General features: G+C 43.1%; 1 protein-coding gene across 1 annotated transcript in view; it reads left to right on the top strand.

The window, feature by feature from the left end:
• PAIP2B (poly(A) binding protein interacting protein 2B) overlaps positions 1–16,551 on the top strand; it is a 41,568-nt gene extending 25,017 nt beyond the window's left edge. Inside the window, exons 2-4 of the mRNA XM_082672237.1 lie at positions 9,661–9,809; positions 13,110–13,286; positions 14,261–16,551. Of these exons, the coding sequence (XP_082528363.1) occupies positions 9,672–9,809; positions 13,110–13,286; positions 14,261–14,317 (372 nt within the window). The 5' untranslated portion in view covers positions 9,661–9,671 and the 3' untranslated portion in view covers positions 14,318–16,551. The remainder of the gene's footprint in view (positions 1–9,660; positions 9,810–13,109; positions 13,287–14,260) is intronic.
• The last annotated feature ends 1,521 nt before the right edge of the window (positions 16,552–18,072 follow it).

The raw sequence follows: 18,072 nt of genomic DNA, 5'->3' as shown, positions 1-18,072 counted from the left end.
GTTCCTACTTTGGGCCAGACAACCTGCGATCTACCTGACCACGGCAAGGCTGCTGCAGTAGGAGGGACAGGCACCATCCCAGCATTTGGGAGCATACCTGATTCCACCTTAAATCCAAATACCTGGGGCCTACCTGGGCTGAATACAGGTGGTATGGTGATGGCAGGGGATAACACCATCCGCACGACTGGAGGCCACTTTCCATCACTGCACCCAGGGCCCACCTGGATGTAGAAAATCTACATTTAGAAGTTCCATCCCCAAGGAGAAGAAATCTGTCAAGGGACGTGTCAGTTTCCACCTTCCATCAGAGCTCCCCACATCTGCTGGAGTTGCAAGTGTGGGTACCACCCGTGGGCTTCAACACACTTCTAGTTCTACCTTATTTCCAAATACAAGGGGCCCACCTGCCCACAATCCAGGTGGTGGTCGTATAGGAGGGCACAACATCATGCCCATGATTGGAGGACCTGGTATTCCCGCTTACAACTGGGGCCCACCTGGCCAATACACAGGTGGTGCTGATGGAGGGAACATCTCACGGGTGCCCGGAGGCCCTGTGTATTAACTGCCATCAGACTTGGAACCCATCTGTGCAGAGAATGGGGGGCCATGGGGGACAGCACCACACCTGCTGTGACTGCATACACTTCTGGTGCCTCATTCATACAAAGCACCTGCCCCCCCCCCAGCCAAAACCCAGGTGGCGCCATGGGGGATAGCACCATCCATATTTACAGAGGAACCTCTGCTCTCAGAACACTGGGGTCCTCAAGTCAGGACACCCCTCTGACGTAGACGAGCCAGCATTGTGTTTGGAGGCTCCTGGTCAGGGCAGCTGTGCCTGTGCTCATAGGAGTCTGGCAGCCTCATAACCTGCCCAGGGCTTCATAGGAGCCATCAGCTAATTCCTTTCTTCTGTGAAGAAACTCAACAAATGAAGAGCAGATCTTATTCTGCAAACTGTGTAACCATGAATGAACTTTGCCTCACTGGAAAGCGGCTCAGCCCCTTTAGGTGAAACTTAACCTCTTCTCTTCCTACAACAAGCCAGAGGACCACACCTCAGGGGTGTGCGTGTGTGTGTGTGTGTGTGTGCGTGCGTGCGTGCGTGTGTGTGTGTGTTGGAGGGTGAGGAGCATATGAGCCCACTTCAGAACTACACCAGACTTGAGAAGTTCCAGTTAGAAGAATGGAAGAGAGCTGCCTGTATCATCCACTGTGCCATCCCTGTGGTTTGACTGTTAACTTGGCCACCCAAGCTCCCAGCCAGTTTTCCCTAGACGTGGAACTGGCAGGATGCCCACTGCTGTTTTCAGATGCTTTCTCTCCCCCTATGCATTTGCCCCAATGGGCCCTTCTCTTTCCCAGCTTTATGTACATATGTATATATATGTCAATAAAATCTTGTTCGTATTAATCTGCTTCTGTTTATGCGTCTTTACTCACTGACTCAGCTGTAGAGGAAGAACTGACATATGTGAAGTTGATCTGTGAGCCAGACTTAAGGCCCCCAAATTTTGTGTCCCAGTGACTGGGATGTGGAATTAGGCACACGTTATGGCTGCATGTGCTGAGTCCTGAAATCTGTTATCAGTGTAACGAGTGACAATCAGGAGGAACTAAGGTCCAGAGGAGGGAGAGATGGGGTGACTCACCCTGGCTTCTCTATATGTCTCTCTGTCCCCTCACTACTCCGACCACACTGGAGGCTAGATAATCCCTGATGTGTGGTAAGGAACCACACTTTAAGATTTTAGTTTTTGAAAATGTTTAAATGTCTTTCGGGGCATCTTTTTATTCAGTTGAGACTTAGGCCAGTCATCTTCATACATTCCCACTCCTCCCAGAGAGGATGGATTTGGCACCCAGGTTCATGTGTCTGGAGAAACAAAGGAAGAGTTCATACCTGCTCTGTAATTATTGAAAATTTAAGTTTACCTCAAATTTACCATGCTGCTTAAAATAGCAGAAAAGATCCTCTTTAATAACTGGCTTGGCTCTCAGCTAAACTGCTGCAATATCAAATCACAAGAGTTATAATTGTGCCCAGTTCTGGCTGACCCTAGAGTTCTGCTGGGCCTCCACTAGGTTTAATAATGGCAAAATTCCTGAGTCTGTGCAGCCTATCTTCCAGTTGGAGGGGAGAACAGAAACCCATGTACATTATCTGGTAGGTTAGCCAGTAATAAATGCTATGGAGATTAAGCAGTATATGGTGAGTTGAGATTGTGGGCAGAGAGAAGCAAGGCTTTCAACTTAAACAGTAGACAGGATAAGTCTTACTGGGAAGGTGGAATTTGAACAGTCTAGAGGGAGGCAGATGAGTCAGACATCTGAGGGAAAAGCATTCCAGATCATGGGAATAACCTCTGCAAGGCCTGGAGGAAGGATGCCAGTGTCCTCAGGGAAGAGTTAGTAAATAATGTGGCTGGAATAGAGTCAGCAAGTGGGAAGGAGGGAAGGAGGAAAGGAGGACAGAGAAGATGTGTGTTGAATTCCCTGCATCACCATTTATTGATCGTGTGATCACAAACAGTTAATTCAACCTTGAAGTGTTTCAGTGAACTCAGTGCTTTTGCTATGGCCTATTTACCTCTCAAGAGTTTTGGAAGGATAAAATAAGGTAGGGAAGTATCCCTTCCTACCTTCCGATGGCCTAGACTATCAGTTATTCCTTCCTTCTCCTTTATTTGTAGCCTCTCTGTCTCTACTAGACTCTTTCTGTGAACATTTAAACATGTTCTAGACTGTCCAGTCTTTACAGTTTCCAGGGACCTCTCACCCCTCCAGTTCCTGTTCATTCCTATTCCTTTCCTTGGCAGCTGGCCTCCTTGAGAGAGTATCTAATACTTCCTGTCCCTGCAATTCATACCTCATCCATTTGACTTTCTCCCTCATTTCTCTTTATGGATACTGCTTTCATTAAGGTCATCAGAGACCTCCATGGTCCTAAATTCTATGGACACTCTTCAGCCTTCCTTTTGACCTTGCATCAGCCTTCAACACACCTGCCTTACTGGGTGTGTCAGTCCCCTGTGTAACAGATTACCACAAACTGGTGGCTTAAAACAACATAAATTTATTCTCTTGCAGTTCTGGAGCCCAGAAGTCAAAAACCAAAGTGTTGGGAGGGCTGAGCTCTCTCTCTGGAGGCTGTCGGGGAGAATCTGTTCTTTGCCTCTTTAACTTCTGGTGCATATAGGCATTCCTTGGCTTGTGGCCACATCACTCCAATCTCTGCCTCCCTGGTCGCACTGCCACCTTCTCTCTGTCTCAAATCTCCCTCTGCTTTTCTCTTATAAGGACACATCATTGGATTTAGGGCCTACTGGGATAATCCAGAATGATCTACTTATCTCAAGGTCCTTAATTTAGTTGCATCCGCAAAGACCCCTATTCTAAACAATGTAGCCTTCACAGGTTCTAGGGATTAGAATATGAACATATCTTTTGGGGAGCTACCATTCAACTCACTACACGGGGGTTCTGTCCTCCCTTGATTTCTGTGATGGCACACTCTTCTGGTTTCCTTCTCTGTCTCCTTTTCTATACTATCTCCTCCTGTAACTGACTTTTTAAAATATTCACACTTGTCAGGTCTGGGTCTTGGACCCTCTTCTCATCTCACTTTGCCCTTTTTCCCTAGGCAATATCTTCTAGTCCCATGACTTCTGTTATCATTTATGTAAACAACGAGTCCAGATTTCTATATTTAGCCATACCTCACCTACTGATGCATATAAACAACCTCCCTGTGTCACCATTTGAGTGTTTCAGAGGCATTACACATTTAATGTGTCCAAAATAGAACTCATCACCCTTTAGACCTCGACTCCCCATCGCCACCCAAGAAAAATTTGCCCTTCCCACAGAGTTCCTTAGCTCAGTGAGTAACATTACCACCCACCCAGTTGCTTGTGCCAAAGTTTCCTTGATATTTCCCTCACCCTGTCTCCCCACATCCAGTTCCTCACCAGAACAACCTAAGATAGTTTTGGAATCTACCTACTCTCTTCTTACTGCCATTATTTTAGTCCAAGTAGCTACCTCTTTTTTTTTTTTTTTTTCATCTGGTTTAGTGCATTAGCTGCCTTACTGGTCTCCCATTATCCACTCTCAGTCTCTCCAATCCATTTTCCATGTGGCAGCCTGAGTGATCTCAAAATATGAATTGAGTCGTCACTATGCTACTGAGAACACTCTTTAATGTCTTTCATTGCTTTTAGGGATGATATCCAAAATCCTTCATGTAGCCTCTGATGTCCTGCATGATCTGGCCCCATCTGCCTCTGCAACCTCATCTCTCTTCCTTGGCAATTCTCCCCCCTGGTTCTCCTTTGACCTTCCAACTATATACATACCTACCTGCTTGTAGTTCCTGAAAGTCCCCTCCTGCCTCTGAGTCTTTGCACTTGCTTTACCCTCTCCTCCCTATTGCTAGCTAACTTAAGTTCTTCAGGTATCAGTCTAAATGTTGCTTGTTCAGGGAAACCTTTCCGAACCATCCCCCACTCCTGGACTAGATTGGGTCTTCCTGTTGTCTTCTCATACTCGCTTTTACTTCTCCTTTTAATTTAATAGTAATTATTCTTAATTATTTGCTTGTCTCCTGAGCGAGTGTAAGTACCAACAGGAAAGGACTGTGTCCCCTGTCAAAGCAGCAGTCAAGCACAGTGCCAAGGGTAGATAGGCACACAGATATTAGTGAGTGAGTGCATCTAATTACCTGAGCTGCTAAGAAGTAACTGGGAAAAGACAAAACCTGAATCTAGTGGCAGCATGTTTGAAGTAAAATGTAAAATTGTCCATAATGTTTAATTTTTATTAACCAGTATTAACCAGACTGAATGAAGTTAACAAAACTGTAGGAAACAGAATAGTAGAGACTAGTTTTTATATCAGCTACTTCATTGACTTTTTCCCAGTAATTGAGTCAAAAGTTCCAAGTGTTCTTGACAGTCAGACTGTTATCCTGGGCACGATCTAGGTTTATACCTTCTGAAAAAATCTCATTTAGGTTTAAAAAAACAGTCAGTTTTTTGTGTGAGCATGTTGTATCTGAAATTTGTGGTTTTTCAAAGTGTTGAACTGATGAAGTATGTATTCTAGAAATATCCTAGATATATTAAAAGCCCTGACGTTCTTTGTGGCTGAGAGCCAAGGCCTCTGTTTCAAGCCAGATATCTTAAACACAAACCCTTGACCATGGTAAAGTGCTAAATCAACTGCTTGGCAGGAGCTTAGCACTCCTGTTTTGACTATGAACAGGGCTACATGCTTTCCCATCTTCAGCCAAATGACAATCGTTATTTTCCATTTTCAGCATGTTTGTCATGTCTATAAGAGGGAAAGTGAGATAGAGGGGGAAGAAGTTTCAAGTAGTTCTTAGATTTCATAATGCAGTATAGACACAGACCAGACACCAACTCCTTTATGTACTGCTGAGGTCTAATTCTTGAACTTCTCAAGTAATGACCTGCTTCAGACTGCACATTTGACTTCTTGATAGATAATTGGAAAGATGTGGCAACTGGTGGTCTATGTGGCAGAGATAGTTGTCAGTGTTCATTGAATACCTGTGTTAGTTATTTATTACTATATAACAACTTACCCCAAAGATTAGCAGGTTAAAACAACATTTATTATCTCACAGTTCCTGTGGGTCAGGAATCTGGGAACAGCTTAGCTGGGTGCCTCTATCTCCGAGTATCTCATGAAGTTACAGTCAAGCTGTCAACTGGAATGGCTCTCTCATCTGAGGGCTTGACTCGGGAAAGAGGAACTTCTAAATTCAATCACATGGTTGTTAATAAGATCGAATTCCTTTTCACATGCGCCTCTCTGTAGTGTAGCTGACAACGTAGCAGCTATTCTGATTTGTGATCTGCTTATGTAACCAAGCATTTCCCCCCATCTCTGGATGCTTTGGGGGTATTTTCTTTGTCTCCACTACACTAGAATTTCACAAGGATATGCTTTGGTGTGGGAGGATCAAGTGAAATAATGAACATAAAAAGTCAAAATAAGCTGATTAGAGAAACACTGTGCTGTTGGAGGGCATGCATGATGGATGGTGAGCTGGAGAGGGGCTGGAAACAGAATGTTAACATGCAACTTCAGAAGCAGGAAAGTCAGGGAAGTTACAGGGCAGGAAAGTCAGGGAAGTTACAGGCAATGGTGGTATCTTACCTGGTGTCTTCCTCAAGTTGGAAGGCATTCCCCAAGTGTCTTACCTAGGAGTTACCATTCTCCAGCAAAATCTCCCCATTCCCACCCCACTTCTAAAGTCGAGGGGCACATTAAGCACCAATTCACTGTCACCCAGAAGGCCCACAAACCAGTGTTGTTATTGAACTAACCCAGCAGCCCAGTTTGGTTAACCCCCGAACCAGTACCTTCTTTGGTCTTACTTTAGCACTGTCTGGGTGGTTTTTTACAAGTGAGGTTGGACAGATGATGTGCCTTAAGTTACAGCATAGATATGAAAGTACTTTATAAATTGTTAAAACACTGCACAAATTAAGTTGTTGGATTGCTGCTATTTAGAGAAACCAAACTTCCCAATTGTGTGGAAAACATAGGTGGAATGGTATAAAATACGAGTCAATACTGTAACCTACTGTGGAGAGAACCACTTTCCTAGTACTGACAGTCTCATATCTCAGTGCTTTCAGCTTCTCTAAAGTGTTTGTGTTAAATTGGATAATCCCCATGTTGAGTTTGTGGTAATTTTCCATCCCCTTTCTCATGAAGGTGTATCCTGCAGTTTGTTCTCTGTGCTCTGCCTTGCTCTTGAATTAGTAGGGTTATTCTGTTCTTTCTTCCTCTGTCTTCCCTTTTTCCTTATGGTCATGTGCACTCAGGATTTATTTTTTGGGCAAAGGCAGATGTTTTAGAAAACTGAACTCTGATTCTCTGTGGGTGATTTCCGTAATGTGGGGAAAAATCAGTGTTGGTGGTAAACAACTGCCAAGTGAAATCTTTGAAAATACTATATACTGAATGTAATATGCTACCCAGCAAGGTTCAAGACCTTTAAGAGTCTCTGATTTGAGACTTCCCTGGTGGCGCAGTGGTTAAGAATCCACCTGCCAATGCAGGGTACACAGGTTTGGTCCCTGGTCTGGGAAGATTCCACATGCTGCAGAGCAACTAAGCCCGTGCGCCACAACTACTGAGCCCACACGCCACAACTACTGAAGCCCGCGTGCCCTAGAGCCCACATGCTGTAACTACTGAGCCCACGCGCCACAACTACTGAAGCCCGCACTCTCTAGGGCCTGCGTGCCGCAACTACTGAGACTGCATGCTGCAACTACTGAAGCTGGTGCGCCTAGAGCCCGTGCTCTGCAACAAGAGAAGCCACTGCAATGAGGAGCCCACGCACCGCAAAGAAGAGTAACCCCCCCTGCAGCAACTAGAGAAAGCCCATGCACGGCAACGAAGACCCAACGCAGCCAAAAAGAAAAAAAAGGTCTCTGACTAGGAATACTTACTTATGCAGTTGCCCTGGCATTTAGAGCAGACTTAATTCTATCATTGTTATGCTGCAAATGGAAGTGGTGAAAGTCAAGAGCTGGTTTCCTCCCTTTTATAGCCTTATGGAATTATTATTCTGGAGCAGTATTTGGAATAATCATTGATTTCGTTTGTCTCTATCTGAAATATGTTAAACTGATGTATTTCATACTAGGTGCCCTATTTAAACCAACAGTGAATTAAATGGGTTCTGTCTTAAATTCTTTTTGAGCTATCACTGAGTTGTTTTTCCATCTAGTCTTATTACTCTTCACAATTCTACTTTGTCTTTTAAGAAGATGAGATTTTCTAATGTTCATAACAGGTTAGAAAATTGCAAAACTTTTAAAGGGGAGTAAGCAATAATTTTTTTAGTGTACCCAGAAGCAGAGAAGGACTTTTTCATGAGTGTTGCCAAGATAGAAATGAGTGAGGAAATAATTTGTTAAAACTTAAAAATGCCCCAGGGATGGTTGGGAGGGGATTGAGTTGAGACTGGAAGGAGACAGGCTGGAAAGGGAAAGTTGCCTAAACACGATGATCCGTCTAAACACGATGATCCACAGTAGATATGGAGTTCCTAATGCTGAGGTAGGTTACAAAATATAGAAACCTACATCTTGTGTTTCATGAGTTTATAATTGGAAAGAGAAAAATTAAACATATGAAACAGAACAATTAAGTAGTATTAACACCATGCTCATTACATACAAGAGCTTAGAGGAGGTGGTATAGAGTGAGTAAAGACTGCAGTGGTTTTTAAAGAGTCGTTAAGATTTAAATAAAGTACAGAAAAAAGACATATTTCAGATGATAGTGAACACATCAAAATGGATTTGGAAGCCAAAGTAAACAATTTTTTAAAATATGTACGCATTTGAAAAGCCATAGACAGACACTCACACAAACTGCAGACAAAAATTAAAGCCAGTAAAAACTGCCACCAAAAAATTAATCGAAAAATAATTTTTATTTATAAATTAGTTTATGAAAAATAAAAAATTATGACAAATGTAATAAAAATTCTTACAAAAGTTAAGGAAACGATATATATACCCTGAGAGAAAAATGGGTGAAGTACTTTAGCAGAAAAATTACAGTATAAGAAATATAAATGGCTAGTAAGCTTATCTCAAAATACTTAGGCTCAGTAAAAATCAAAGAAATGTAAATGTAAACAATAACTTGCAAGTTTTCTTGTATGAAATTGGCAATAGTTTAAAAAATAATAATACTCATGAGTGCAGAGAAACAGCATTGACATAATACCAGTGGGAATTTAAATTCTTATGGCAGCATGGCAATAGATCAAGAGCCTTAAAAAAAACAAACCTTCTTTCCTATACAGCAGTTCTATTTCTAGGAGTTATCCTAAGGAAATCATTAGAAAAAATGAACACAAGAAGTTCATCCAGCCTTTATAATACAGAAATACAGGATATACACCAAACGACAGTGTGGCTGTATTAACATAGAAATAAGAAAAAGAAAATGATGGCGCATCATGCTGTTACTGTACGAATAGATCCTTGGAGAATGGTTGTGTGTATATGTACACACGTAGGGGAGGTCAGGAAGCTTATATCCACCACACTGTTAAACATTTTTAACTCTGGATGGTTAGACGACTGGTGACCTTAACTTTTCTCCTTTTTGTTTTTCAATACAATTAACATGTATTATTTTTGAAATATGTTTTAAAGAAAAACACATCTTAAGAATCAGAATAAGGGGCAGTTGTTTACAGTGTTTATTAAGAATGCATTTTCTCTACCTAGTTAAATGTTAATAAGGAAGCTGTGTGATCTTGGTTACGTTCTAGAACCTACAGAAATTTGGCTTGAAAAAATACTCCCCACCCTCGGCTCCCAACCCACTTGCCTAGAAAGGCTAACTGCGCCTAGATGTTTCTTTTCTTTTAACTCTTAAAGCGTCGTACATCTGTATAGTTGGTAAGAGGATATGGCTAGTTTTGTAACAGTTATAGACTAGCAGTTTCTATTCATCTATAGTTAATAACTTTGATTTAGAATTTCAAAAGCATCTGGAAGAATCTTTTCATTTCCTTGATCCTTTTATCCTTTTTATCCTTTTTTTTGCTTTTTGGATCATTTTATCCTTTCTTTTGCTCCTGTTTAGGTTCTATCATAATGAATGGATCCAGTGTGGCGAATACTTCACCCAATATAAAATCCAAAGAGGACCAAGGGTTAAATGGGCATGATGAGAAGGAAAACCCATTTGCAGAGTACATGTGGATGGAGAATGAAGAGGATTTCAACAGGCAGGTAAAGAAGTGAAAGGCTAATGAGATGTGTAATTCAACAGCTATAGTATTTTACCGTCAGTCTGTTACAAGAGAAATGGGTTCATTGGCTTTAGAACAACTTGAAAATATGTAGAAGCCTGGTCTGGGCTGACCAAGAAGCAACTTCAGCTGCTGAGACCAGATTGAAGATACCTTGGAGGATGATATTGAAATGTTTCTACCATGCTAATTAAAAGAGGATCAAATACCGTGGTGTTCTGGTGTAGACTTCTGGGAAACAGCAGCTGTGTGCAGACAGGCCAGCTTGGCATGCCACACATAGGAACTCAGAGACTGGCAGAATGCAATTCTGAGATAGGGAGTGTATTAGGTGGGGGAAGGCTAGACTGCTTCCACAAAGATCCAGCAGTAATTCATGGTCTTATATCTCTGTGGCGTTAACAGCCCAAGGTAAGCATTCCAGGTAGACAGGTGACTCTTCAACTACACGGTGCCCTCCATGATGTTGCTCTGCCACGCCCAGGGCATTTTATCAGGATAACTGGAAGTCAAGCCACAAGGAAAGGCAGAGAGCCAAATGTCAAAGCAAAGATCTCTTTTTAACCAAGTGATGCCAAAATGCTCACATCCCTTCTGGGGACATGACATGATTAATAGTTACATGGCCATATCCAGCATGAGAGATAGGAAATGTGATTTTAACTGAATAGCCTGGTGCTTTGGGGAGAAGGAAACAAGTTTAGGGGGGCAGCCAGGAGTTACCACCCCATGTGGCCCATTGTGGTATGATCTGTGTGAATAGTACATAGACCATGCTTCCTGTCACACCTCTGGGCCCAGGTAACTATTTTTGTGGGTTGTGCCTGTGAATAAGGGTAGATTTAATACCAGGGAGCATGTTGTTATGCTCTTGGGGAGAGGAAGGGCACATCTTGAGCAGTCATGTTAAATCTTATAGCTTGGAAATATTTTCTAGTTGTTATTTTAAGTACTTGATATTTAAAAAAAGAAAAGTGTGGCTAATTGTAATGTTGAAATATTATGTTTAAGTCTTGCTACCAGTGACTTTTCCTTTGAATTCATGAGGTTAACTGTATTGGCTGGCTTGGGTGATTATTTTTGCTTGACCGGCCCTCCGGTGGTGGCTCAAGTGAACTGTGAATCTGTTACCAGGCTTCCTGCAGGAAAGTCATGGCCAAACAAGAAGCGGGAAGCCTGTTAAAATCACACTTAATCTCCAGAGTGAAGCATACTCTTTATTAAGAGTTAACAGTGTCTGCAAAAAAGTGTAAAATATCCTAGCTATATATTGCTTAGATTAAGACAGTCTTTAAGAAACATGCAGTTGGGGACTTCCTAGTGGTACAGTGGTTACTAATCCGCCTGCCATTGCAAGGGACACAGGTTTGAGCCCCGGTCTGGGAAGATCCCTCATGCTGCAGAGCAGCTAAGCCTGTCTGCCACAACTACTGAACCTGCGCTCTAGAGCCCGTGAGCCACAACTACTGAAGCCCGTGTACCTAGAGTCCATGCTCCACAACAAGAGCCACCGCAATGAGAAGCCCGCACTTCACAATGAAGAGTAGCCCCACTCACCTCAACTAGAGAAAGCCCGTGCGCAGCAACGAAAACCCAACTCAGCCAAAAATAAAATATATATATATATATGGAATTTAAGGAAAAAAATGTCATGAAGACGCTAGGGGTAAGACAGGAATAAAGACACAGACCTACTGGAGAACGGACTTGAGGATATGGGGAGGGGGAAGGGTGAGCTGTGACAAAGCGAGCGAGCGAGAGAGAGAGAGAGAGAGAGAGAGAGAGAGAGAGATGGACAGATGGACATATATACCCTACCAAAGGTAAGGTAGATAGCTAGTGGGAAGCAGCCGCATAGCATAGGGAGATCAGCTCAGTGCTTTGTGACCACCTCGAGGGGTGGGAGAGGGAGGGTGGGAGGGAGATGCAAGAGGGAGGAGATATGGGGATATATGTATATGTATAGCTGGTTCACTTTGTTATAAAGCAGAAACTAACACACCATTGTAAAGCAATTATACCCCAATAAAGATGTTTTAAAAATGTATATATATATATAAATTAATTAATTTAAAAAAAGAAATATGCAGTTGTGTAAATACTCATATTATTTCTTCTTGTTTTGAAAGTATACTACATTGATGACATCATTTTCTATTGCTATGCAAAAAAGTGTTCTTTATATCTTTCTAAGGTTATGAAAGTATTTTTTCTCATGTAGGGGCCTCAATACCAGAAAAGTGGGCCAGAAGCTGGGAGTTGGTTTTGATTTAATCTCCACTATCCAGGTAGTGGTCTAGTTACATAGTTCCTGTACCCTTTTCATATCTGAAAGATGGGGAATTTAAGAAGAATCGCTTCTCAACAAGATTGAGAAAAGAATTTCAAGCTTTAAAATGATTTTCTGTGAGTGCCATATGAGTGGAAAATATCTGTATCACATATTAGAAGATCTGTGAATACCTGGAATTTCTGCTATTTTGACTATTTCCTCAGCCTTATTTTTGATGGAATTTGGTTGAAAAATTAAAAATTATATTTTCTCTAGCCTGTCATTAGAAGCATCATAATTCTTAGTAGATCTCATACAAGATCATTCTTTTTTTTAATTAATTAATATTTATTTTGGGCTGCGTTGGGTCTTCGTTGCTGCGCGCGGGCTTTCTCTAGTTGGCGGTGAGCGGGGGCTACTCTTCGTTGCGGTGTGCGGGCTTCTCACTGTGGTGGCTTCCCTTGTTGCAGAGCACGGGCTCTGGGCACACGGGCTTCAATAATGGTGGCCCACTTAGTAGTTGTGGCTTAGTAGTTGTGGCGCACGGGCTTAGTTGCTCCGTGGCATGTGGGATCTTCCCGGACCAGGGCTTGAACCCGTGACACCTGAATTGGCAGGTGGATTCTTAACCACTGTGCCACCAGGGAAGTCCACAAGATCATTCTTTTTTTTTTTTTTTTTTTTTTTTTTTTTTTGCGGTACGCGGGCCTCTCACTGTTGTGGCCTCTCCCGTTGCGGAGCACAGGCTCCGGACGCGCAGGCTCAGCGGCCATGGCTCACGGGCCCAGCCGCTCCACGGCATGTGGGATCTTCCCGGACCAGGACACGAACCCGTGTCCCCTGCATCAGCAGGCGGACTCTCAACCACTGCGCCACCAGGGAAGCCCCCCCACAAGATCATTCTTAACTGCATAGTAACAACCTCTGAAAGAAAGAGGTAGAGAAAAAACTGGAAGGTGTGAGTCCCACTGGGACAGTACGTCTGAGCTCTTCCCCTTTGCTTGCTAGGTGGAAGAGGAGCTGCAGGAGCAAGAATTCTTGGACCGCTGCTTCCAGGAGATGCTGGATGAGGAAGACCAGGACTGGTTTATTCCATCGCGAGACCTGCCTCAGGCCATGGGACAGTTGCAACAACAGTTAAATGGACTGTCAGTCAGTGATGGTCATGATTCTGAAGATATTTTGGTAAGAGCATATGTAGTTCCACATGTGACATAGTGAAAAGAATGTAGGATTTAGAGTCACAGACTCTCTTTTTGGCCCTACAACCTTGGGCAAGCCCTGGAGCCCTCTGAGCCGCTGATTCTTCACTCATCACCTGGGCATTAATAAGGGGGTGCGTTGAAGATGCACTGCACCTCTTAAAGCACTGTGCAAATGTGATGGTTGCAGCATCACCAACTTTCATTTTCTCCCATGGGCTTTTCAAAGCAGAACTGGGAATAAGGATAAAAATTTGAACATGGAAGAGGTTTGGTTTCAAATTATCATTTGCTGCTGTCCTTTTCTTTTGCTATCCCTCAAATCTGTATTTATAATTTTGAATGATGCTGTTATAAAAATTGCCTGTTCACTTTGGAAGGAATATACTCTTAAGAGACCATCTTCCACTTATAATTAGAAGCCCAGATAAATTAATTCCTTGCATTCCATGTTGGCCTAATGTCAGAATTCTGTAAGTGATATTGTTCTCACACAACTCACTTTCTGAATGATTGTGCCCTGCAGTTTGATGAGGTTTTAGATATTCACAAGAGAGTAGATAACCAGAGAGTACAGAAAGATGAAAAAAAAAAAATAGGGATTGTGGTAACCAAACTACTTTGATGGAGTACTCTGATTTTCATCAAGTTAAGGTACTAATAAATTGAAAAAGTATTTTTGGAGTCAAATTTAAATGAAACTTAAATGAAAGCATCATGAAGGAAACAGGAGTCTAAAGTAGGAAGGAGAAAATGAGGTTAGCAGGGCTTAGTACATCAGAACATTGAGAGCAGCCCAGCAAGAAACAACTCAACAACAGCTTGAGTTGCAAGGAGTTCTATTTTTTCCCTCCTTGAGGCTGAGAGGAAGGTACTGGTAATAACGGAAGCAAGGAGAAAATACGTTTTAAAGTACAGCTTGCCTTGGCATTTATTATCTCTTGGTTCTTATTTCAGAGCAAAAGTAACCTGAACCCGGATGCCAAGGAATTTATTCCAGGAGTGAAGTACTGAGCTGACAGAAAGCTTTGAGGAGAACTTGGACGTCCCCACATCTGGGGACGACGCTGCACAAAAAGGCGGAGCTGAAGAGGGGGGCGGGACGGGCAAGGGGTGCACAGCGGGGAAAGGGGACAGTGGTTTAACTCGACACTGTGATTGGAGTCACTAATGTGCTCAGTCTTTCTCTACAAGCCTCTGAGTATTTCTCTTTTGTTCTACTGACTTTCATTTGGAGCAATTTCCTATTATTATTAGCTTTTTGATTTAGGGAAATTGCAATTCCCGCCCCCCCCATCAGGAATGTTCTGCTGTATGTGTTTAAACAAAATAAGCTGACCAAGAAAATCTGGGTGTTTAAGAATGCCCTTCCCGCTCTGCTGTATACTTACCAAGGGCAGTGAACACCTGGAGCACTACTTACTCAGTCTGTTAAGCTGGATGGGAAGAGGGATGAGTGGAAGAAGCAGGTATTGTAAACCAGAATGCACAGCTCCGTGATCCCTGGGAGTTTCCTGTGATGAGCTGGGATTACCAGTGGCCTGCTGAGCCCATGTCTCCCTGCCTGAACCCCATTCAAGGAAACACAGGCTTAAAGTACTGGAAACCAACAGGAGCAACTTTCATCAGCCATCTGGTTCATGAAAGTTGTAAAGCAGGAGAGGACTGGGATGGTGATTGTCACCTGAGCCGTTCAGTTACTGTTGGCCTACTCTTAAGCCTCTGTTTACAGCTACCATCAGACTCAAAATTTACAAGGTAAAAGAGCACTAGAGTGGATTTGCCATTTCGTCTCATGGTGTCTAGTCCCCTGTCTCCCCTCCACCCCAACCCTACTCTGTTTTTGAGAAAAGGTAATGTTACCAAAGGTGTACGAGAGGCATGCGGTGCTGGCCATCAGCGTCAGCCTGGAGAAGTCATCCTTGAATCCTCTTAGTTATGTCTTAAATTTATTTTGACAGTTTTTTTCCAGCCTCATGAGGACTTGGTCCACCTGGTACCTTACTTTCCTTAGAAAGGTTTGTGCACTTTCACAAGTCAATGTATTTTTCAGGACACTAGCAAGAAGCTCAGTTCACAGTTTGGATGCTTCTTCCCACCTTACAGAATTATGCAGAACTCCAAAAAAGCCTAGGAGAGCGAGTCCTGTTTGACCCTGTGACTGTGTGACCCACCAGGACAGTTGCGGCAGTTATAAAATTTTGCTGTTCCCCCATACCCAGGTTTTTGAGTTTTCTAGGTTGGACTTTCTGGGTGTGTTCCTTTCCTGCCCACAAGTCACAGGGGTTTTTGTTGTCGTTGATACTCATAAGGAACTAAACTTGGCCCAGGAGCTGCCTTTGTGTGCTAGAGAAGTCGGTGGGAGAGTCAGGTCTAAAAGAGAGCATGTCCAGTCCTGGCCGTTCTCCCAGGACGGGCAAGGACTTGCAGGGGCCTGAGGAGGACAGTGGCTTCTGTATGACTGCCACTGTCTTGTGTGATAGGCCTGTCAGGAAAACATCATGTAACTTGAAATAAAGTCTGTGTAAATTCAGTATGTGGATGTGGGACAGAGGTTGGAAGGAACGGACTAGGGTTTGGAAAATTTAAGAATTTCTCCTTTTTCTTATGAGGTCCCTTGTTGACTTTTTTGAACAGCCACAGGTTTATGTCAGATTGAAAATATGAACCCACATCTTTTCCTTGTTTGAGTCTTTAGGATGGCATCATTTGAAAAATGCCCTTCCTTGTTAGGTCACATGTCATAGGAGAGTAGTTTAGGGAGCTCGTATTGTCAGATGTGCTCATGAATTCCCAAAGTCTCTACCTCGGGAGAATGGAACTCTTAACTCGTTTTCAGGCAGGGCTACGAATAAAGAAATGTCTCAATTCCAGCTTCAGCTTTCAGCTGGAATTGTTGCCTCTAATAAGGACAGGACCTAGGAAGTGTGGAAATAGAGGTCTCTTTCTTCCAGGCCGCTTTTCCTCCTTCAATCTGCATTAACTTGTCCAAGCTCAGAATTCTGAAGGCTGCTGGAAATGTGTTGGGATTGCAGAAAGAGCCATTGTCTAGACCGTGGTGTCTCCATCACAAAGAGCACCATGGATTCTTGTGTGGCTCCTGGTCTGGGAAGTCCTACAGGGATCCAGATCGAGCCGTTTCTTCATCCTGAAGCAGGCTTGCCCTTCTGACACCAGGATAGGCTAAGGTATTAGGTGTAGTTCAAAGGGCTTGTTTTCCCATCTGCTGTGGGGTTTCATCTAGGATGTCAGCGTGGTTGCACAAGGCATATTTGGTCAGGACTAAGAAAGCTTCCTTCCAGCCAAGCAGTGGAACCTGAGGGCTGGCCATTCCAGTCCCACTCAGACAGTGCGCTGACTCAAGATCAGGAAGCAGCTAGCAGTGTGACCCCCTTCTTAATGTGTAGGTTTGTGCTTCCAGCGGTTCCTCTTGCAGCGTGACCTTTTTCTCCATCTATTTTATGTTGTGAGGTGGGAGCACAATTGTCACCCAGACCACAGGCCCAGCTATAGTCAGAGTTTGCCAACTCCTTAACAGGAAATGCGTGTGGGTCTTATTGGATCTTCACTGGGGAAAGGCTGGGAACCTCTATCTCAGACTTTTCCTCGTAGGAGAGGTTCTGGGTGCAAGCCAAACTAGACACCTTTACCTTTTGAGGATGAGGCTGGTATTATAAGTGATGATTTTGATATTGAACTTAAGCCACTACTCTAAGTTTTTTTAATTGGCAACTAGAAGTTTAAGTATAGAAACAGAATATGTATTTTCAACAATTGCCAATTCTGGCTGGTCCCAGTGTTAGTTTATTAGTGACTGATTTTGTGATTATTGGACTCTAAAACTCCAAAATGAAAATGATTTTATCTCCTGCTCTTCAAGGGGTAAAAAACAAAAGAAATACCTTTTATTTTCTCCTGCCCTTTGAACAGCAGAAAACTTGATGGATACAGCCTAGGCCTGAGCACCTGCACCTTTGGGTCTTTGGAGCAGTTTCTGACTGCGGCAGTTGACTTTCGGGGATCACATAAGGTCAAACCCAAAAAGATTGCAAGGAAAAGGCTGGACCTTTGCAGCACCTTTAGTTTCCAAAGTCAAAACAGCTGGGGTCCCTTTAATTAAGGTTACAATGCTAATTATAACTTTAAAATGTTTTTAGAGGTAATCAGCATTTTTCAAATTGTGGATTGCTATAATGTCAAAGTTCTGGCTTGATTTTGAAGATGCTGGGAAGTAAGGAGGTGAGTCAAACACTCTGACTTCAGAGTAGAAATTAATATATGTCGGGAAAGTTGTGTGAAGAAGTAGCCAAAGGAAACAGCTTGACTGAATCTTCTTGCATTGGTGCTGCTGCAAAGCCCATGTATAAACATCAGGAGCCCAGGAATCTACACTCCTGAGATGGGAGGGGGCAAGTGTTCTTCAATAAGGGTCCTGGCATCACGGGTTAATAATGTTGCTTGGTTAGGTTATGCTGATGTATGGGTTCAGGCAGAGACCTGACAAATTTGACCAAGATTTGGAGACGTGCACCTTTTGGGAAAGACTGTGTATTCCTAGCTACTCTCCTCCGGGATAAATGTAGACCTCGTTAGTTTGGGAAGTTGATGGAGAGAACAGGAGGGTTGACTGGGATCTGGTGAGCATCAGGAACCTTGGTCTCCTCCTACCTCTGCCCACGGTTACCCATGTGAATCGTTTCCCCTCTCAGAGATCATTAGTTCTCCTGGTCCCTGGGTAGTACGCAGAGTACTTTTCTGCAGCCATTGCT

Source organism: Grampus griseus (assembly GCF_964374135.1).
Source record: "Grampus griseus genome assembly, chromosome: 15".
Lineage (NCBI taxonomy): Eukaryota > Metazoa > Chordata > Mammalia > Artiodactyla > Delphinidae > Grampus > Grampus griseus.
This window is presented reverse-complemented; position numbering and strand designations above follow the sequence as displayed.